Source organism: Pezoporus wallicus, unplaced genomic scaffold (genome assembly GCF_028554395.1).
Source record: "Pezoporus wallicus isolate ANWC-B61680 ecotype Strahan unplaced genomic scaffold, APGP_CSIRO_Pwel_v1 contig_4847, whole genome shotgun sequence".
Classification (NCBI taxonomy): Eukaryota; Metazoa; Chordata; class Aves; order Psittaciformes; family Psittacidae; genus Pezoporus; species Pezoporus wallicus.
The window spans coordinates 1,024,860-1,046,361 of NW_026642717.1; the positions used below are offsets into that span (position 1 = coordinate 1,024,860).

General features: G+C 44.9%; 2 protein-coding genes across 2 annotated transcripts in view; one reads left to right on the forward strand and one right to left on the reverse strand.

Annotated features, from left to right (window-relative positions):
• Positions 1-554: 554 nt before the first annotated feature.
• LYRM2 (LYR motif containing 2) lies at positions 555-2,536 on the forward strand. Its single transcript, XM_057432105.1, has 3 exons — positions 555-694; positions 1,086-1,226; positions 2,139-2,536. The coding sequence occupies exons 1-3, from the start codon at positions 572-574 to the stop codon at positions 2,217-2,219; spliced, it is 345 nt and encodes a 114-aa protein (XP_057288088.1). The 5' UTR covers positions 555-571; the 3' UTR covers positions 2,220-2,536.
• Positions 2,537-6,388: 3,852 nt separating this feature from the next.
• Positions 6,389-21,502, reverse strand: part of ANKRD6 (ankyrin repeat domain 6) — a 94,065-nt gene continuing 78,951 nt past the window's right edge. The window contains exons 5-16 of the mRNA XM_057432108.1: positions 21,175-21,273; positions 17,934-18,032; positions 16,811-16,909; positions 14,978-15,076; positions 14,665-14,742; positions 13,761-13,865; positions 13,376-13,513; positions 12,967-13,143; positions 10,859-11,011; positions 10,167-10,280; positions 8,498-8,837; positions 6,389-7,397 (exon numbers count right to left, since the gene is read on the reverse strand). Coding sequence (XP_057288091.1) covers positions 6,823-7,397; positions 8,498-8,837; positions 10,167-10,280; positions 10,859-11,011; positions 12,967-13,143; positions 13,376-13,513; positions 13,761-13,865; positions 14,665-14,742; positions 14,978-15,076; positions 16,811-16,909; positions 17,934-18,032; positions 21,175-21,273 — 2,076 coding nt within the window. The 3' untranslated portion in view covers positions 6,389-6,822. The remainder of the gene's footprint in view (positions 7,398-8,497; positions 8,838-10,166; positions 10,281-10,858; positions 11,012-12,966; positions 13,144-13,375; positions 13,514-13,760; positions 13,866-14,664; positions 14,743-14,977; positions 15,077-16,810; positions 16,910-17,933; positions 18,033-21,174; positions 21,274-21,502) is intronic.

Consider the following 21,502-nt stretch of genomic DNA (forward strand, 5'->3'; position numbering starts at 1 on the left):
GGGCTGTTCTGAGGCGCAGCAGCGATAAGACCCGGAGGCTGTTTCTTTTATTTGTGTCACTTTGCCACAGCTCATTCACAATAAGCACATTTCAGAACCGCAGACTGAACAGGGGAGCTCTACCCCATAAGCAGTTAAATGTCAGGTACCGTGTTCTGTGTTTCCAATGTGCTTTAGATCTCTCATAAGCGAGCAGAAATACTTGCATGCTTTGGGAAATTTAGCTGTGGAAGCAGGTGGTTTTAGTTCATCGGATGATTCACGAGCGTGCACTTCAGACTTTTACTGCGTAGTTGTTGTCATTGGAGAAAACAGTTTAGAAACCGAAAGTTTCGCTAAGATGGCAAGGATCTGTTTCCAATGCACGTTATAGTTTGTTGTTCCAGTTTGTTGCATCTGGGTCCTGCTGTCCGCGGCTGTCCGCGGCTGCCCGCAGCCCTCCAGGCACCGGCCGCGGGCGGGTGCAGGGGGGGCCCCTAGCCTCCGCCTCGGCGTTGAGCTCCGCCGGTGCTCTGGGGGACAAGCTCCGCCTTTGCCCACAGCGAGGAGCCCGCCCCCAGAGGCAGCGGAAATGGCGGCCGGTGCTCCCCGCCCGCCGGGGGCGGGCTCGGCGGCCACGGCGGCGGCGGGAGAGGCGGAGCTGCGCGTCATGGCCGCCAGCCGCCTGCCGCCGGGTGCGCTCAACCTGAAGCAGGTACGGGAGGGCGGGCGGGCGGCTCAGGTTCCCTCCGGCAGCCGCAGTGCTGACAGGGCCCCCGGCCTGGGTGGCGAATGGCAGCAGCGAGGCTGAGGGAGGTGGCCGGTGGGCGGGAGCCGTGGGCTGGGCCGCGGCGGCGGGTGGCCGAGGGGTGAGGTGGGTCTCGCCCACGTATGTAATGCTGCATGTGCATGTGTGCAGCTGGCCTGAGGCACCGCAGCGTGCTTGGAATGCCCCTTCCGATGACATTGAAGCTTCATGGACCGGGATCTCGGGCAGTACTGCGCGGTGGGGAACTGTGGTGGTTCAATGTCCCACAAAGTCTCGGAGGGTTTACCTCGCACCAGTGTCTTGGGACAGCGGATGGACTTGCCTCTTTCCTTCCCAGTTCCTGAGGCGACAGCAGGTTCTTCAGTTATACAGGAAGATCCTAAGGGCTATTCGTGAGGTCCCTGCTGAAGCAGATCGCCGCTATTTAAAGGACTGGGCCAGGGAGGAGTTCAGGAGAAATAAAGATGCTACAGATGAGGTGAGGATCGGGAACCCCGAACCCTGACTGCCTGCCCTCGGGAATGATCAGTGTGTTGTCCTGCAGTTCATACAAGGGTTGTTACAGGTGTCACTTCGAGGCTGGTAAGAGGTTTCCTAGTACTGTTTTCTCTTAAGGAACATTTATATGAAGACGTAATTCAGCATCTCTAAATACGATCCCCCTGCTGGCAGTAGTGATGTTTCTCTTAATTTCCAGATAATAATCTGGAATTAAAACCTAAAACCCAAACAAATGCTGCCTACTCAAACCACAAATGAGAAAAATTGTATGGAGTAATACAATAATGTACTCATTAATGGTCAAACTTTTTATACCTTTTTTTCATCTTAAATTTCAAGCTGAACACAATCAAATTGGATGGTTGTGTCTAGGAAGCATGTATGAAATGCAGAAACCTTCACGTTTCTTGTATGTCTACTGTCCTCCGCTTTATACCTTGATCCTTTTTTCTAGCCAGTGCTCAAGGTATTGCTGGCTGCGTTACACAAAGTATTACAGGACTTGTATCAGAATAACATTGAAACATCCCCTTGCTGTGCAAACACCTGTCTGCATAATGCCTCTGTGCAGTTGTCACTGCTTGCCTGCAAAGGCAGTAGACAAACAGGCATAAAGAAAACACTATTAGAAGTTTGAATCCAGTTCCAAACTGAGTTTTAAAGCAAAGCTGTCACCAGCCCCCAAACGTGTTGTTAAATTAATTCATTTGTTCGCTTGGTTTTTAACCATCTCAGTGATTATAGCATTAATTTCACACACAAAAAAAAACAGATCACAATAGTGCTGGTAAGAATTGTACGTGTTTTAATGTGTTAAAATCCATGTGCTTGTGTAAAACCTGGGCTGTGAACAGATGTTTGGTTCAGTAGATTGCATTTTGGTTTACAGGATGCCATCAGGATGATGATCACTCAAGGCAACATGCAACTTCAGGAACTTCAAAGAACACTTAAGCTAGCAAAATCCTGATCTTAAAGTTTGTTGACAGCTGGACTTTCAGCTGCTGTGAACAAGCATAGTATTTCTTCCAGAATGTGGTTAGAGTAGCAGCCTTTGCTGGCAACCTGGTAATGTTTGAAGGTGGAATCTACCATGGTGGGGGTTTTGTTTATTCCCCTTTCTCATCTCAGTTTGGCTACCCTCCCATGTGGAAATCACTGAGACACAAAAGGATTTTAAAGGCCTGAATGGATGATGTAGCATGTGCTGTGGGAAAAGCAGAAAGCACCAAAACTACAGCAGCAGTGTTACACCAGGGAAATGGCAAATAAATGTAAGACAGATTATTTTGTCTGTTTTCTATTGTGGCAGTTCTTAAGTGGTAACATTTATAGTGGCAACAGCTCCTTCTGTACTGTGCCAAGGACTTTTACCAAAATTTGGGATTAAAAAGCCCTGAACATTTGGGATAAATAAATAGGCCCAAAGCAAATAAACATGATAAAACATAAAGCAAGTGTTTTCTGTGTAGATAGTTTTTCAGTCCTAAATGAATAAAACTTAAAAGGGGAGGTCTTTATATATGAAGATGTGTGATTTTATCCCCTGAAACAGTTATGACCAAGTTAACAGGAATTACCTTCAACTTTTAGTATTTAAAAGTCAATATAAAGAAGAATTGCAGACAGAAAAGACTAACTGCAGATATTGTGGGCTGGTTTTCCAAACGTTATGTTACTCAACTTTTAATTGTTAGCTTGCAATCATTCTTACCTCTATGTGAATTGCAGTTTATCTTCTTTTTCTTAAATGAAAAATGCCAAGGTGAGTCTGGGATTCTCTCAGCATAAAAAAGCCAGACAAAAGTAGCTGCATACCTGACTATCCAGTAGTCAGGTACTTGCTTGCAATTCAGGTCGTGGTTTCAAGAGATAAAGGAACTCTTCCCTCTCTCGCTCTATTACAATTCATTTGAGAAGCCACCTGCCCTTACTAGCTGGACAGCCTCACACCAAGTCTGGTAAGTGCCACCATGTTGGTAAGTGCCACTGCTGGCACAGGGGAAGGGACAGGCCAGTATGGCCCCTCCAGGCTATAGGAGAGAAGGAAGAATGCTTCTTCCTAGAGCCAAACAAAGGGTCTTCAAAGTTACATATTTAGCTTTGCAGGAAAGGATGTGTTGCACACCACCAGTGAGGCTGCTAAAAAGTTGAGGTTTGTATAGACAGAACCCTTTGAACTTAAGTATGTCTAAACATTTTGTTGAGAATCTAAATTCTGTTAATGTTTTCTGATAGAATACACTGAACATTAGTGTGTCGGGGCTTGATTCTTCATGTTACCAGAAAATGCTGTTTAGAAAGGAATTTTGGCTAATCAAGCATATCAGTGTTAGCTGTTTCTCACATGTAACTTCCCCCTTCCCCTGAGCCAGCGGTTTGATTTCTGCTCTTTAATTACAAGACTTTCCCTGCTGCCTCACCACAGTGCTTTTCATTCACGGCCCTGAGCCTGCATTACTCCTTCGACTCCAGTTTGTATGTTTCTAGGTTGTGACCTCATAACCAGGAATAGTTCTTGACAGGGAGTGCCCCATGAGTGCTGCAGCCCATGATCTCCACTGCGTTGTTGGCTTGTCAAGACAAAATTGCCTGCCAGAAGGCTTCAGGTGTCTAAGTATAGTCTGCTAGAGTAAGTATATATACTCCCAAGTGTGTGCTGTGAAGAAAAGTAGATAATACAGGTATTTTGTGAAATCCTTCAACTACTGTAGTTCTCATAGAATAACAGAATGTTTTGGGTTGGAAGGGACCTTACAGATCATGCTCCATCCCTGGCAGTGTTCAAGGCCAGGCTGGACAGAGCCTTAGGAGACATGGTTTAGTGGGCGGTGTCCCTGCCCATGGCAGGAGGGTTGGAACTGGATGTTCTTAATGTCCTTTCCAACCCTAACTGTTCTGTGATTCTATGATCATTTGGTTCCAAACTCCTGCCATGGGTAAGGACACCTTCCACTAGACCAGGTTGCTTGAAGCCCCATCCAATTTGGCCTTGGGCACTGCCAGGGATGGGGCAATCTAAATCTTCCCTCTGTCAATTTAAAGCCATTCCCTTTTGTCCTGCCACTACTGCCTTTGTAAGAAGTCCCTCTCCAGATTTATTGTAAGCCCCCTTTAGGTACTGGGGGCTGCTTTAAGGTCTCACTGAAGCCTTCTCCAGGCTGAACAAGCCCAAATCTCAGCCTGTCTCCATAACAGAAGTGCTACAGCCCTCTGATCATCTTTGTGGCTTCCTCTGGACTTGCTCCAACAGGTGCACATACCTATTGTGTTGGGAGCCTGAGCTGGATGCAGGACTGCAGGTGGGGTCTCATAAGAGCAGAGGGGGAGAATCACTTCCCTCAACCTGCTGGTCACATTCCTTTTGATGCAACCCAGCATACAGTTGGCTCCTCCTTTTGAAGGAGGGGTGACTACAAAGGGTAGTAGAACGGAAGGAATTAGCAGAAGGTGCCTCCCTTTATTTTACAGTATGCTTGTTAGCATCAGAAAACCTCTCAAATTTACTCTGCAGTCAAGTTACTGTCTTAAATTACTGCTCCAATGGGTACCTTGGTATTGCAGTTCATGTGTGAAGTAGATTAGGTTAAATCCATAGCCTTTCCGTCTCCCCTGTACTTGTGCAAGCTCAGGAACTGTGTGCTATCATCTGCACGTTCAGCCTGGTGCCCCTAACTTCTGAAATCGTGGGTGTGTGCAGCAGCTAACAAATGGCAGTCAGCCCCTGCAGCCTCCCTCAGCATGGACAATAGAACTGGTTCCTGTGTTTCATAGCCACAAACACAAAAGCTGAGAAGTTGAAGTCCAATTTTCTGCTCCCCATTCTGAGTCAACTGAGGGGATTCTATTTTCTCTTGCTAGAGAACACTGCACCACAGACTTTTGAGCAACACTTATTTTAATTGCTTGGCAAAACATTCACTTTATCAAGATGATACAAAACTTAAATAGCATGCTTCTGCGTTCCTACAGTAGCTTAAACAAAACTGTAAACATATGGAAGTGTCTAGGTTAGACTACAGAAGTCAGAGCAATAAAACTAGTGCTTCCGTAACTGCAGATACACTTTTCTTGTCTTGATAGTGCATTAATAGGAACTTTAAAAATATTGCTATATGATACAATTTTTTTTTCTTTATACATCTGCTAAAAAGACAAAAGCTTAATCACTAATTAGTCAGTGGTGTCTTCAATACTGTGAAGTATTTTGTATTGATTTTAGGGCTCCTCAGTACAGAAAGAAGAATACCCTTCTGCTTGGCATAACAGTACTGTCCGGTGTTTGAACTGGTTCTGAACAACTGTTCTGTCATGATCTATTAACTTACATTTCTAACAGAAGCCTTCTCAGAGGGACAAGGAGGAAGCCCTAAAGGGGTGCAGATGCAACAGTGCTGATCTGGAGTATGTCAGCGTGGGCAACACTGGCCATTGTAAGTTTTGATTTTATAACAAAACACATCCGTAAAAACTTTAAGAGGATGTTGAGCTCTATTTTGTGTGACTATTTGTGAATCCAGTCCTTAAGACCTGCAGATTCACCAAGGCCGGGCCTCTCTTTTTAGAGATACAAGGGAGGGGGAAACGGGAGAGAGGAACAAAGGGCAAGGTGTGTGAGAAAATCCTGACTCTGTAGGAAAAAAAGAAACATTTGAGTACAAGAAGCTTTCACTTCTCTAGATAAAAGGACTTTCTCAAGCTTCTTTAGGAGTGGAGAATTCAGCCATTTGCTGACTGAAGAAGAGATTTATATAAAAATCATACCTAGCAAATAGAACATGGTTATGGTAAAATATTTGCCATCCCTAAACAACTTCTCTGTCAGATTATTGAAATATAGCCCCACCAACTGTGTAACCACAAGGAGCTTTGCAAGCAGGACTCCATAAAAAAAGGACAAATCTAACTTAGCTTTTAATAATGTAAAACCAAGAGAAAAGCAAAGTGGCAACAGAAGCCTCTGTACCTAATATGATGTATCTTACTCAGTGGGAGCCTCGCGTGTCCCAGCTGGAAGCCTGCATCTGTCACCTGTGTGAGCTTGTAATTGGAGTTGGTTCTGTAGCTGCTCTCCACTGACTAGAGAGAGACTAAAATAGTATCAATAGCCCTTCATCACTAAAGAATTCTGTCAAAAGCTCTCTCAAACACCCTGGATTCACTTCAGTATTGGTATCACCACATATTTACATGTAGCCTCCAGTGGAACCCTCTAGCCACACATGACCTATTTGGAAATAAGGACATTCCCTTTTCAGAAAGCAGTTTTGGTTTCTAACGCAGTTTGTGTTCAAGCAGCACCTGGAAATTGAGAGTGCAATATTTAGCATATTCTTGGAACTAACAAAGAAAGGAACGAATGTGCAGCATCTCATTGTCATCAGTACAGTCTGCATATGAATTCTTCTTGGTTCTGGAGAACTAACTCCAAAGTCAGTTCCTACTCCTGAAAAAGAGGATTTTGTTTGGATGTAACAGGCACCACAAATACATATATACACCAGTACTCCAGATTCCCATATGGCAGGTTCCAAAATGGGTCCTGTTGCTTGTCTTTACCTGCTTGGTAGACGCTAGCTCTCTTTCTGTACCTTAGTCCTTAATTTGCTGAGCTCCTCTTCTAAGCTTTTAATGTGCTCCTTGAGTGCAGCTTTGTCTTGCTGCGCTTTCTGGTTAGCTTGGCACCGGGCTTCTTCTATCTTCCGTTCATACCACTTCTCCATCTGCGTGGAAACGGCCTCAAAGAAGTACTGCGTTATCTCCAGGGCCTGAGAGGTGTCTCTGAGCGCAGGGGCAGGTGGCTGTCCTGCAGGCAGGACAGAGGGCTGCTGCTCTTGGCTCAGATGTGCCCCGGTGTGGTGCACAGCTTTGTGCCTTGACTGCCCGCTTTTGCTGGACTTCTTTGTCTGCGTTCCTTTGTCAATGAAGTAGCCACTCCGTGGTTCAGTCTTTGCAGGTTCAGTCAAGGGCTGCAAAGCAGCTTGAACCTTAACATGTCTTAATTTAGAGCCCAAAAGCTCGGATGAAGGCAGCTCCTGCTGGAGCTTGTGGAACGTGCTGGCACTCCCAGCTTTGTCCTTTGGCCTGACATCTTGAGCAGGGGCAGAAGAAGAAACTGGTCCACCAGTGATTAACTGTTGCTCTGTACCTACAGAATAAAATAAATACATAGATATTTAGGAAAGCTCTGGGCATTTATTTTGGCATACAGAAATCCTTGCTGTTTGATGCATGATGCAGTTTCCCATGGACCGTGCTGTGTGTACACTGTAGAGGCTTACCTACCTTATCACATCGTCACAGTCAGGTGATACAATAGAGTCATTAAAAGAGAAAAGCTGGCTCAGGCAGAGAGCACTGCATTGCAGCTGGGGGACTACATACTGACAGCAATCAAAGGACTCCATGAGAAGAACATGTAACAAAGACCAGGTTACATTCCTAAAGTAGTTTATATCTTCTGATACTCATGAACTCCCTGCTTCTACAAAACTTAAAGCCCCACTAATTTTGCAAAGGTAACACATTTTGATGCTTCTGTTCTGCATTTCTAGTCTGATGGGGTATTCATGCCCATGTCTGTTCACTTTGCATAGTGTTGGGGGGGGGGGGGGGGAGACATACAATGTATTTTACAGAAGCCAAAGGCTTTGATAGCATTCTCCTTGGCTGTGGAGGCCCAGCCAGTCTCCCATTCTACTTTTTACATCAAAAGCTTCCCTGGTCAAGCACAGAGAGGTGGCTTGAAATGCTGATCGTTGACTGGGCTGAAATGTTCTCAGCTATTTTTGTCCTTGTCAAAGGAACTAATAATTAAATAAGACTTCGGTTCAAGGGAAAGGAGTATTTTAGGTTCACATCACTGCACCCTGCTGATACAGGTTCCATGCACATCTGAAAAGCATTAAATACCCTTCCTTCAGTAGACTTCGGATAATTTGCACAACTTCCCACCAGAAAACAGGGTAGGAGCAATTCTGACTGGGAAGCTGGAGGAATTTCAGAAAACAGAATTATTCAGAGCACCAGAGAACTTGGCTTCAAAGACACAGTGACATGGAAGCATCAGGAAGAGTCAGTGAAGGGAACTGTGTCTTAAAATATTCCCAGCAGCTGCCTTGGAGTGTATTCTAACCCCAAGACATACGGGATGGGGAAAGCACACAGCCAGAATTAATGTCTGTGGTATTAATACAAGTATCCTTCAGCTGATGAGCTCGCCTTTGTATCAGTATGACATCAAAGTACCTGATAATGTACCTGACACACCATCCTGTTGAATGGAAAAATGTTGGCCAAAGTTCTGTTCTGGCATCTGGCCTCTGCTCCTTCCCCCATCTTCCGGAGGGCTATTTGGAAGCATGATATAGGAATGCTGGTGGGAGCCTTCTGACTGCAGCACAGGCTGGTTGGCTTTACAGTCCTTGCCACTGTGGGGGTTGTTCTCAGTATCCAGAGTCTCAGTGAGAGACTCACAAGTGGACAAAGTTGATTTTGGTCTTGATGACCTGGAATCTCCAGACAGCTTGAGCTCCAGATTCTGAATCTTCAACATGCACCAAGTCTTCAGCTCATCGACCAAGGAAATCTATGAGAAGGAGACTGTAATTAGATGATCCTGTGATTAGTTCCAACAGTTACTGGGCTTCTGAGGACATGTGGCAAGGACAAAGAGAAGTAAGCTGAGTGTCTGTGGGCTCAAGATTCCCTACACAGATGCATGTGCTGCCTCTGGGAATATTTAAAGGGACTGCAGATCAGAAAAGATGAAGAACTAGGCATTAGTGAATTAAAGGCACCCTCCTTAGTTCCAGCTACCACCTCTTAGTGTTGTGTTTGAAGCAGTACATTCAAATCTAAGTCCTCTGATCAGGGATGATTGTTTAATTATGCAGTCAATGGTACTTTCTAAGGAACATCACATGTGGTCAAAGCTGCCATAAAGAGTGGAATTCAAATTAGACACTTCCGGGACACCCCTTTATACCACTGCCAACCTCTGCTGGTGGTAAAGATGAGTCCCTCACTAAATGATAAATCACTAACAGCTTTCAAATTACAAAGGTGCTTAGTAAGTGTCAGATGCAGAGGCATTTGCCAGTCAACATTTAAATGCTGAGTAGCTCTTTTACTCTCTCGTTCATATGACATCATGAATTTAGGTCTGGCCCTTCTCTGCACATGGACATCTAGTGAAGCCCAACTCAAGTTTTTCCAGTAATTTCAATTAGAGCAAACAGGACGTGAACACACATTTCTTAGCATGTTTTAATGGTGAGTTCTTTGCAGAAGCTAGAAGGGCAAGAGCTGGTTCTCTACAGGAACAGCTAATTCTTGTCATGCTGATTAAACAAGCACACAAACAGAACTTGCCTACTGGCAGTAGCATACAGCTTGGAGATGGTGCAGTGTTGCCAGTGTTGCCAAAAACTTCAGCCTTTTAATGCACAGGGGAAAAAAGATCAGATAGAGAAGAAGGGAGAGATTCAGGCACAACCATGTGGTTGTTAAAAGGAACAATGCAGGTCTTGGTCTTGTTACCATTTGCAGATGTTCCTACGGACATCCTTTAATGAAGCTAAAGCTGAAAGCACAACTTAAAAATTTAGTAGTAGGAATTTTTGCAAAGTACTTTGTTTGTTAGGAAAAAAGAACATTTTTGTTACAGATCCCATATTTCAGAACCACCAAATTAAATTATGACAGACAGACTGGATTTCACGCTCTCCATTTCTAATGCAAAAGCTTTATAAAGTTGGTTTAGAGAGTAAGGGGGTGATACCAGCGAACAATTTGGTCTTCGAAGCTCTTTTGTCTGTTTTTGCAGAGAAGTTGCCAATATTCCCTCTGCCTGCTGGCGCGAAACTCTTGAGCTGATCCATCTGAGCTAACAGGGAGTAGCTGGTTCAAGCCCTACCTGCTGTTTCTCCCCCTCTTTCTTTTCCAGCTCGGTGTGCTGCTGCAGGCGGTGAAGGCACTCTGTTCTCTCTGCCGAGAGCCGCTCAGCCATAAGCTTGTCTAAAACACGGAGCTGGGGTGGGGGGAAACACACTGTAACTTAGCTGAGGTGATCATGTTAAAAACCAAACCACCCTCCCCCCCCACCTGTGAACCTTGTAAGTCAAAGTACTGTCTGTCTTTCAGTGTTCATTTCTAGGACTGCTGCCAACGACAATGAGATGTAGCTTGCAAAAAGGTTCAATCACAGAATTAGTGATGGATAACAATTACATTAAAAACAACAAATAATTTAGAGGATCTTGAATCTCAGTGCAAGCAGAATTCAGCAAGAGGGATTTTTACAATTATAAACTGATGAGCTGTAGGACTGCCTTCTGTCTTTAAATTTCCCCTCTTACAGCCTCAAGCAGTTTAGATTTATTGTCTAAAAAAGCACCAGAAGCCACTTTACACATTAAATGTGGGTTTTGCAAGACTAGTTTTCAACATTAGATCCCTGTGGAATATCACAGTTCCCTGGCTAGAGTATTACATTTCAGGTTCATTTTACCACACAGAAGCAGTAAGTGAATCATGACAACAAAAATGTTCATTAAGCTTACGATATGTTTTCATATGGGCAAGCAGACCTCCAGGTCATAGTCTTACTTGATGTTGAGTTTTGGTTTCCATCTGGCCCAGCTTAATATTCATCTTATCTTGTACTGTCCCAAACTCAGCTTTTATTTCTTCCACTGTTGCCTCCAGCCGATTCTCCAGTTTATTTATCAGGGGCTCACAACGACATCCATTTATCGGTGCCTGAAAAGAGTCATACATTAACTTGCTACATCCCACTGTCCTCTTGGTGAACTTGGAAAGCCTCCCCAGTCCAGTTATGGGCTCTTCTGTACCATGTGCTGTATCTCAAACTCCTGATAACATCTTAAAGTAGCTCAGCAAACAGGCTATTAGTGGGAAAAGTACAGACTAGAAAAGGCTTGATATGATTTATATGGGCACAGCCTAACACACAGCAGTGTTGATTTCGCTGGGGCTACAAGCAGCGATGAGCTCAGCTCATGTACGCCACAGTACTGTGTGCTGTGTAAAGGGATCCCACATCACATGCTGCAGTTCTGAACTGTACCAAGAAAAAGGTTTTGTGGACATGTGTGGTTTTGTGTGCATTTGTTTTCTAACCTAATGACAATAATGTGCTCTTTCTGTTTGTTTTGGTGCTGTGTCGCTGCTCCTGCCTGCCTTCACCCTGCTGACATTCAGCTGACCCTTGCCTGCTGTGCACATCGCTGCCTTTGACTCACTTGTCCCAAGTCCCAACGCGCTTCTGCAAGGGGAGCTGCATGACCACATTTAAATCTCTCAGGGAGATGGTCTCAAAAGGCTCCCTTACACAAGGACAGCTGATTCTCTTTGGCTTTCTCTGCAGTCTGAAGGCTGGAATCTGCTCCTTCAAGAGGCAAGTCAGGAGCCCAAAGCGGCTGCTCTGAATCTGTCCACAGAGGAGACTCCTCCCCTCTCACCTCTGGCCCTGCAGTACTGTTTCACAAATTGAGGGTTATTCCCTTGGCAGGGGAAGGTGATTGGTTTGCTGAGCACTAAAGAAAGTTTCAGAAATACAGGTACTCGAGAAAATCTGCTCTTCAGGGCCTGAGGACATCAAAGACGACAGACGAGACAGAGCTGTGTCATTTATTTCAAGAAATACTATGTAAGGGTGTCTAGCTCTATTACGCTAATCTTTGTGAATTGATTATATTTGTGCACAAATCCTATCTGCTCTCTGCACCTTTCTTCCTGCTCCCCAAGTCTCTCCTACCAGCCCATCTCCTACCATCAGATCCCAGGGGCAAGGAAATACTCCATTCAACATATGAAAGCTCCTGGTGTAGGAGCTTTCATAATCTCTCTTAGGACATATAATTCATATTCTCTCTTAGGATGATCCTGCAGTGTCTGTCTGGAAATTTTCCAAGCATTACATAGGGAGATGGTAAAACCTCCTGAAGTCTGCCTTGAGAGAACTTCAGTCTCTCTGAATTTTTTAACTACAGCAAGGGACGGAGGAGAGCTGGATGATGGCTCTAAGAAGCTAAGGAAATGGAAAGATTGAAATCCCAGAGGTACAGGAGGGCAACATTAAGAACATAGTATGGACACTTACAGTGTCTACAGGGGAATTTGCTGGTTTCATGCCTTTTTTTAAATAAATGTGTACTGTTAAATATTTGCATAATAAAATGATTGTCAGGCTCTAAGCTGGAATAGATGCCCAGGAGCTGGTAACTCCAGATATATTTGTGAATCAATTTCTGTATAGCTCCTGCCTCCAGTAATCCTAGAATTCCTAAAGATGCATTGCAATAAACAGCTCTTGGTTTAGTGAGCTTCAGTGCTCACCCACTGTTCTCAGTTACTCTCCTTAGAAAAGGCCTTTGCCATCTCAGTATTTCAAAGTGCATCATCAAAGTTCCAATGTTGTTTCCACTCACTGGTCACACTATCTCCAAAAAGGAAATACTCTGCAAATCAAAACTATTGAAGTATGTCTTCTTTGACACACACAAACCCAGACTATTGTTTATCAGACTTCAGGCCAACATGCTGCTGAAGCCCAAACAAGGAAAACAAACCCACAGTCATGATTCCGTACCCCCCAGAATGCAGTTAGTTGAGCACATTCTCTATCTGTTAGCTACCCGTGTCCCGAGCGCTGCTTCCGACATCCCGCTTCAGGAGGGCAGCGTCCAGCTCACCTGCATCACCTTCCCATCCTTCCCTCGGTAAAGCGTGTAGAGCTGGTAGGCTCGGACCTCGTGGGGAGGCGGTGGAGAGAAGCAGTGATGCTTACTTCTGCGCTTAGGCACGTTTTGCTGGGCCCGGGGGAGTGTCTGCTGATCGGCTGGGGAGATGGGGTCTGAGAGTGCCAAGATCTGCAGGAAATACATACAACGCTTGCCCCATTTATGAGCCCCCTGGTGAACTGTTCCTGGTGGGAACAGGACAAACCCATCGTGACAATTACACAATCTGTTCCTGTCTGAAGACTACTACCTCTGCCCATGAGCATGGCAGGCCTGCTGCCCTGACTCACCAACACATGGGACAACAGAACTATTGCTCAACAATTATCCCTTCCCTCTGCTGTTTTAAACCTACTCATACCTTTTCCTTTGGCTTTTTCTTTTTACTCTTTTTCCCTTTGAGATCAGGTGAGGTTGACTGGGGTTCATCCTTCAGATCACTCTTCTTCTGTGGTGGCTGGTCACTGCTCGGTGTGTCATCAGCAGCTGAGATGCTACCCTGCTTGAAGCAAAGACAGGGAGTTCAGAGTGTTTGCATAGATGGAGAAAAGGTGCCTTTTCTTCAGTTGCCCAGTTTTAAGCTGCTCTGCACACGTGAGTGAGCAACCCTTTAGCTGCACAGCACCACAGACTGCCTCAGACAGCTGCTGTGTTCATGCACAAGTGATGGCTCCAAAGAGCTTTGGTCCTGATGGGATTTACAATCCCCCCTCACAGGAGACGCAGCTGGTAACGTAGGGCTATACCTTGCTCTGTACCACTTCATCTCGTGGTACTGACTGAGCTCGCCTTTCCTCCTTCAGTCGCTCTCTCTTCTTCCTCAGGCTTCTTCCACGGTTAAAGCGTGAGACCTGAAGACAGACCACACTGTTACTCAGTGATGTCATGCTCTTTCTTACCACAGAAGCCAAGTAATAGAGTAATACCCTTTTCACCTCTGTCTGAAAGGCAATGGATAAAGGAGAATGTGTTGCCAGATGAACACTGATGGACCAAGCACCATGGGTGCCAATAGCTGTGAAAACACACCACCACTAAGGCAAGTCTGTAAGGACACTGCAGTTCCCTGGAGAGGTAAGCACCTCCTGTGTCCTCCAGCTGGTTGCCAAGCCAAGCCCAGCCCTTTTCACTCAGAGGTAACAAAGAGGAGCAGGGCAGCAACCGCATTTTGTCTCATATCAGAATAGAGAGTCCTACCATGTGCCTTCTGACCCGAAGAGCATTGCAGCATTTCACATGCAGCAGCACAGTACAAACAGGACATTTTGTCCCCATTTCTAAGCATCTTCCAGTGCAACAAGGATGAGAGATGCCTGAAGCAGGCAGCAGAGCAACACAACCCAGGAACTTTAGGGTACAGGGCAGCTTTCTAACCCCTGGGCCGCAATGGCAAACAAGTGCCTCTGGCTGCTCCATCCTCTGCCAGTCAGGCCAGTGGGATCTCTGACAGCGCTTAATGCTGTGGAGGCTTAATCTGCACACCTTGCTGGCCTTGGGGGCTGAAAAGCTCCACATCAACATACCCGAGGCCAGCACACAGTGCCAGCAGAAACACAGGCACCTTTCACAGCAGAAGAGGATGTGACTTCTCAAGGTTAACTGGACTCAGCTCCAAGTGTATGTGTGTACTGGGGAAGATCTGTAACGTACCTGTGATGATTTAGTGAGGAGGAGTGCAACCTCAGGGTTATTGTGCTGTCTGGCAACCTCTAGAGGGGTCTGACCTGCCTGAGAGGAAAAAGAAAATGGCATTTCCTTCCAAACAGAAGCCCCTGGAAATGTGGGATTTCTCCACCCAAAGTTAGTACATGCTCTGTGCACAAGAGTGAAGTTAACTAACTGCTTTCATTTACCCCAATTTAATTCAGCTCTAACACCCAAATTACTTTCTACCAGCGCTACAAAGAGCGTTGAAGGGAGTCTGCATTAATATAAGTTACCAACAAAACTCTGTGCTGCTTACATTGTTGACAACGGATGTGTCAGCCCCTGCCTCCAGCAACAGCTTAACCACCTTCCTGTGATTGAGAGCAGCAGCTACATGGAGCGCAGTATCCCCTGCCTGCAAGTCAGAAAGCAAAGAACAACGGTGTAACACGCGTCCTTGGGTCTCACCCTGCAGAAATCACACCTCCCTAAAAGAGGCTCAGAGCTCAAGAGACCTGCACTCATTGAGCTGAAATAAGGCCTGTTCAGTAAGAAAAATAGAATTAGGAGGAAGGGGACAGGAAGGGGCAGAAACTACTTCAGGGCAAGGACCTGCTTCAGCCTGGTTTTGAGAAACGCAGCCGGGGTGCTGGTGATCTGGTTTAACTGAAACAAGTGATACACAATGCAGCTGGGAGGCAGCCCAGCTCTACCACCAGCAAATGGATAAGACATCAGAGGGCAGAACCGGTTTTCCTACCACATCCTTCTCTTTTTTCCGGGTTTGATTATTTGGTGCACAGATGGTCAACTCTCACGTTACTCAAAACCAGCCAGGTAGGTACAAGCAGTGTGGTGGCTGGTGTTCCCTTCAGGAGATTCCTCAAGAAAAACAGGGTTTGGATGAAAGCCAGGAGCGATCCAGGTCCTGCATAACACACTGCCCTGCCCTTGTCCCAGTACAGACAGGTGAAGACAGCTGTGATCAGATTCGGGCACCACTAACACAGCAGCTGTTCAAAGGAGACGGGACACGTGGATGTAATGCCTTCCTGTCTCCTCTGCCTTGCATTCTGCCTTCAGAAAATTACATCTTCTTGAGACTAGTGGATGTCTGCTGCTTGTCACTAACCTGGGTGAGGTGTATTCATAAATAAAATAATTATATGTGCAAATATGGAACAACTTTGGGTAGTGCTGGGGAATGGAGGGAAGGGGTGTCTCTCTGGGCCAGGTTCACACCGGTTAATCTTAATATTCAGTAGCTCATTTTGCAAGTTTAAAGGCTCATTTCCAAATAAAATTACACAGTAAATTCAACATACTGAAACCCTTTTTGTTTGGTGTAATAGCTCATATCTGAGAAACAAGATTAAATGTACACATCAGAAAACATCTTTATGATGCTCAACCACACATGGAAAGTTTCCCAGGAGCGTGAGACGATGCGGTTAAGCACCACATAAACTATTTATTTAGCAGATTTAATACATCTTAATGTACTAAATCCATTCCCTTCTACCACACAATTAGGCTATGCTATAGGTATAAAATCAATCACTTCTCTATAAACAGCTATGGATGATTAATCCTAGGTTAGACTGACCATTACTTTGAATTTAAAGCATATTTTTTCTTCACTTTTATGTTATTTCAATTCCCCATGCTGCAAATTCAGCAAAGAAAATTATTCAGAGGAATTTGCACTTTTGTAGTATCTGAATATTAGTGAGTTCTGCTTTACAATGTCTCTGTAATGGCCACAGGATCATTAAATCCTAGTTACAGAGGAGAAAATGGGCCCCCATAAAACAACCAAGTCTCTTGCCCAATCCCATTCTGCTAAGAACTGATAAGGCCCCAAGTGCGCCAACTCCTAACCTCATGCCGCTACCGTCCCAGACCCCCTTCCTATTACCAACATATGATTGCAGAACCTCATAAATAGGCAATGCTTTAAAGAAATGATGCAAATGTGATGGCAAAATAATAAACCACTTTTATGCTATTACTTTAAGGCTGTTCTTAAAAGCATTTGGTGGTACAGTGAAACACAGAGTGAAGTGGGATCACTTGGGTAGGAATCCCTCTTCCCAACAACTAGGCATATGCAAAGGGCACAAAGTCACAATGAGGTTCATGCACTGACCTGGTTCTTTTCATGGACAGAACAGAAAGCACTGAGTAGCACCCTAATGATGGGCAAGTGATTATAACGAGCAGCCACATGCAGACAGGTATCTCCTGCCTGCAAACAGAAACAAAGCTCTGAGCATGTAATCGCAGTAGTAAAGCTTGCACTTGTCAAGGCATTCAAGGATGAAACAATCCTATTAAACCAAAGAGAGCAGCAAGTGCCACACACCTCCACTGAACAGCAGTGCTGTCTCCTCTGCAGAACAAAGCCTGCTATCGCAGTGGGTGTGTGTGTGTGTGTGTGTGTGATTTAGCAAGAGCTGGGGCCAGGCAAGCTGGTGTAGAAATTCTTTAACCACTGGTGGGAAATACTGGGATCACAAAATGCTGCTTTCCTGCACTACAAAACCTGATCTACATTTTTACATTAAATCTGTTCTTCTGAACCACAAACCAATGTGGTCTGGACACTCAATGGTGCTGCACATAATGAATAAATATGGGAGCGGGGGACAGAGCAGCATCCCCAGGAGGGGTGGCACATGTGCAGCTGGCACTGGGAGCAGAGCCCCATGGGTTTCACTTTGTGTGCCTCTGCCCACCTTGCTATCAAGCAAGGGACAAAAACATCTGGCTTCCTTCTCATTATAAAATAGGAGGAAAGCTGTCTGAAACTGAAGTCACCTTCTACCTACGTCATGACAGATCGACACACAGTACACATGATCTGTGTCAATGGGGGCAGGTCTGAAGACTTTCACCAGTCTGGCATAAAAACCCTTTTAAGTCTTTCATCTTTCTGAAAGAAGAACCCTTCTGCAGAACTGCACAACAGTGTATGAGTCAGACCATCAGGACCTCGAAAAGCAGGGAAGGACCAGCTGTCTCAGTCTGTGCAACAGCAAAACCCCCTATAACTCCTTCCATCCCCACTCAAGAGACGGATACAAGTAGTACATTGTTCAGTCCTATGAGAACCATTCCTGCACAGGATGTATACAATGGTTTGTTAGTGGCATTTTTCAATAGCATTTATAGCAAAAACCACAGCTGAAAGTATTTGAGTATTCCCGAAAGTTAAAGTAACAGCTAAAACAAAGGCACACAAAAATGAGCACGTTTGTTTCAAAACTCACGTTGTTTTTGAGGTCTGCTCGAGATCCTCCAAGTAATAAAACACGAGTGCTCTGGGAATGGCTGTTCTGGCAAGCCAGGTGAAGAGGGGTGTTACCTGCCTTAGAGAAACACAGGAAAATATAAAAGTCGTGGTTAGAAATTGGACACGAGCATTAAAAAAAACCCTCACAGCTCTTCCCACAAGAAGATCCCACCAGGAAGAGGATAATGGTGATGTTATTTTCCCAAAGATATGAACTGAATGAACTTGGAGACAGAAATACCCTCTTCATCCTGTGAATTATTTATCTGGGATATAATAAAGGCAGTTTCCAGGGGGTCTCACATGTCAGGATGAAGATTTTAGGCTATCATCGGGAAGCTCCAATGTTCAGAAAACACACCAGTCTCCATCCAGCATGAGAAGGTTTAAAAAAAAAAAGCCACCCAAACCCCAGACAATCACATGCTAAGATTCCTGAAAGGAGCAAACATGCAGCTTTTACGGACAGAAATGAAAGAAGAGGTTGCTTGTCTATTGTCTTTCTAGCACTGTGAAGCATTTTATCAGTCTGACAAGTTTTTCTGGCAGCATTTGGCTTTTGTTGGCTTGAAATTGCTTGGGATTTTTGGCTCCTGGGAACTAGAAAAAAAATCAGCTCAGGTGACTAGTTTTCCCATGCTTACTATGCTGCCTGTTCACTTTGATTATGTCCTTTAACTTGTTCCCCATGCTTTCAAGACACAGATCAAAGCTGCAGGGTTTGAATTACAAACAGCCAATCCTTAGGTCTTCAGTTCCGCATTACAGACCGTTTCTCTAAGCTGTGGCAGACATGGACATTTTCTTTCTCAGCTAAATTGCATTTAAGTGTCAATTATTTCCCTCCTGGGTTTACTGCCTCTGCAATGCCTTTATCATGTGGTGTTTAGAAGGTCGGCCATGGTGGGAAAGCAGAAAGGTCCTGTACAGTTGCTGAGGGGCAAGGAGTTCTAAGCTGGGAGAAGTCATGGTTCTGATGCCTGGGGACAGGGCTCACAGAAGAGGCTCTCCTCAGCTTCCTTGAGAGGGAGAGTGGATCCAAGTCGTACCAGTCTGAAGGTCTTCACTGGTCTACTGAATCTTCACTAGAACATGCAGACTGATGGAGGATCTACAAAGAAGGCTACAACTGATCTAACAGGATGATCTACCACAGCAGAAGAGTTTCATTAAGCCAACTTGACTGAAAGTAAACCGCATCTCCAGGGTGACTGCTGCACAGAAGGAATACGGCTACCCAGGTGCATTCCCTATGCGTTGTCCCTTCTTCAAATGCCTGCTTGAAATGCTTTTAAAACTTGCCTTTAAAGTCCTAGGTGTTCTGTCAGGCCTCTGCATTTCACTTCAAGGCAGAGGCCAGCCAGGCAATTGAAGATGGGAGTCATCTTCAATTGCATCGTCCTTACATACACTGTGGTCAAGGTGCTGTGCTGCAAGAAGTGCATTTGTACAAGTGTTCCCAGGACGTATCAACCAGGAGTTACAGAATATACAGTCTCAAATCCCTCCCACCTCCTGCTGCTTAGCAGCGTTTGACAAGTCTAACAGCCTGTATCTGTCCCAGCCAGCCAAAAATGGCATGATGCTCAGGTTTAAGTCAACAGCCTGTGTATAGCGTGATCCTGCCTATGGCACTCAGCCCTGGTGTCTGAAAGTTTCTGTGTAGTCATCAATAACATAAGAATTTGAGAGACCAGAGAAAACATTCTGGGATTAGGCAGAGTAAAACTCTTCATCTGCCTTGAAATCAAAAGAGGTAGAAGCACGAGCATGTGTGCAAGCATGCACGATTCTTGCATTTTTCAGCAGCTCCTGAGAATAGATCCTGTATATTAAAAAACACCCAAACAGTGAAATGCAAAGGGAGAGGATGTCTTACCCTATGGGTGAGACATGAAAGACCAGCACAGGAGCTGGTCATGCAGTGTTAGTCTGCCAGTCATACTTCAGACATCAACCCTGCTGAGCTATTCTGTGCACGTGCTTTCCAAGACACGCTGTCCCCAGTTGACATAGGCTGTACTACAAGCTAAGTCTTCTGCTACCCGGAGGCACCCAAGCATGCCCAATAACCAGACTTGCATCTTAAACCCGCACTTTGCAGAGACATGTACATATATACATAGACAAAGGTATTGAGAGATGGGAGCATAATAAAGTCAAGCATGGGAAGTTCCTAAAGTACCTTTGATACAAATCTAGGTGAACATTACCACAAAAACAATTCCACAAAGAAAAATTGAAGTTGGAACAATATAAAAGAAGGAATACATATAAAACAGTATCACAGATCATGTAATTATGGACCACAGAGTGACCATGATTGTACGTATACATGTGCACATACAGAAGCACCGTGCCCAGGCAACGTGCCTTTTTACTCATAGACTTTGACCAGCTCTGTCCTTTCTTCACTAGCCACTCTCAGTTGTTGTTTCATTTACCAAGACATGCTTAGAGTTCCCATACAGTCAGGCCAAAGCCCTCTCACCTGCAACGAAGGACATGGCGCCAACCATGCAATCTGACTGGCCTACTGGCACAGTCGTCCAAACGCCAGCTCAGCTGACACCACAGGCTGCTACTGCCATTTCCATGAATTTCTGAATTACTGAAGTCTCCACAGGTTTTACAATTAGAGTGGAACTAAAGCCCCTTGGCTCTGTCCTTCTTTCCTCTAAACTGCTCTCAAGGTATCATGAATACTAAAAGGAACATAATCCGGGTTCATTACAGGATTTTGGTAAGAGTCTACACTATTATATTAGGAAGAACTTTCTAACAAAAGATATACTATTTTTTCCCCTATGTGGCTTACATTCCTTTGGCTGTTTGATTTCCAAAAAACATACTGGCTTTTGAAAGCCATTTTCCTATTAGGACAATTCATTTTCATTTTAAATCACACCAAGCACAATGACTACGCTTGGTATAAATTAAAACACCATGGAGACTTCCACAGGAATTGCAGCATTCCTCAGCTGTAATTAATGTATCATTCAATGTGCTATTGAGTTCCCTCTGCCTCAGCTGTCAAAATACGAACTCCCCAATGCCTGTGGAGGAACCATCCAGGCATAATAAATGCAAAAAAAGAAGAAAAAGAATCCCACTCAGTAGGTCCCCACCTACTGAGAAATGCCATGGCCACACATTGCCAGGGCTGAGCATCAGCCACCATACACTAGAACTGAAAGCTCCTCCCGCATGGGTCTCACCTTGTTCTTGGCAAGAACGTTGGCTCCTGCTTTAACGAGCACTTTGGCAGACTGACTGAATCCATGCCAACAAGCTTCGTGAAGAGCAGTGTTCCCATCCTGCAGAGCACACACACAAGGAGAAGGTTAGCGTCCTGTGTCCACCACACGCAGAGTAACGTTACATTTAGAGCTCAGCAGCTGCACACCCCGCTGCTCTCTTTACAAATAAAACCATTTTCCTTTCGTACCAGTTTATTTTCTGTTTCATTTTTACAAGAGGGTAAAAATATTGTTTCTTTCATTTGAATCTTGGAATTAGTTATATTTACTCCACAACTAAATTTAC

What these genes read in the sequence shown, in the direction of transcription:
- LYRM2 (XM_057432105.1), top strand. Translation starts at nt 572, where the DNA reads ATGGCGGCCGGTGCTCCCCGCCCGCCGGGGGCGGGCTCGGCGGCCACG. An exon ending in GTGCGCTCAACCTGAAGCAG is followed by an intron (nt 695 to 1,085) that starts GTACGGGAGGGC and finishes TTTCCTTCCCAG; the next exon opens with TTCCTGAGGCGACAGCAGGT. An exon ending in ATAAAGATGCTACAGATGAG is followed by an intron (nt 1,227 to 2,138) that starts GTGAGGATCGGG and finishes TTTGGTTTACAG; the next exon opens with GATGCCATCAGGATGATGAT.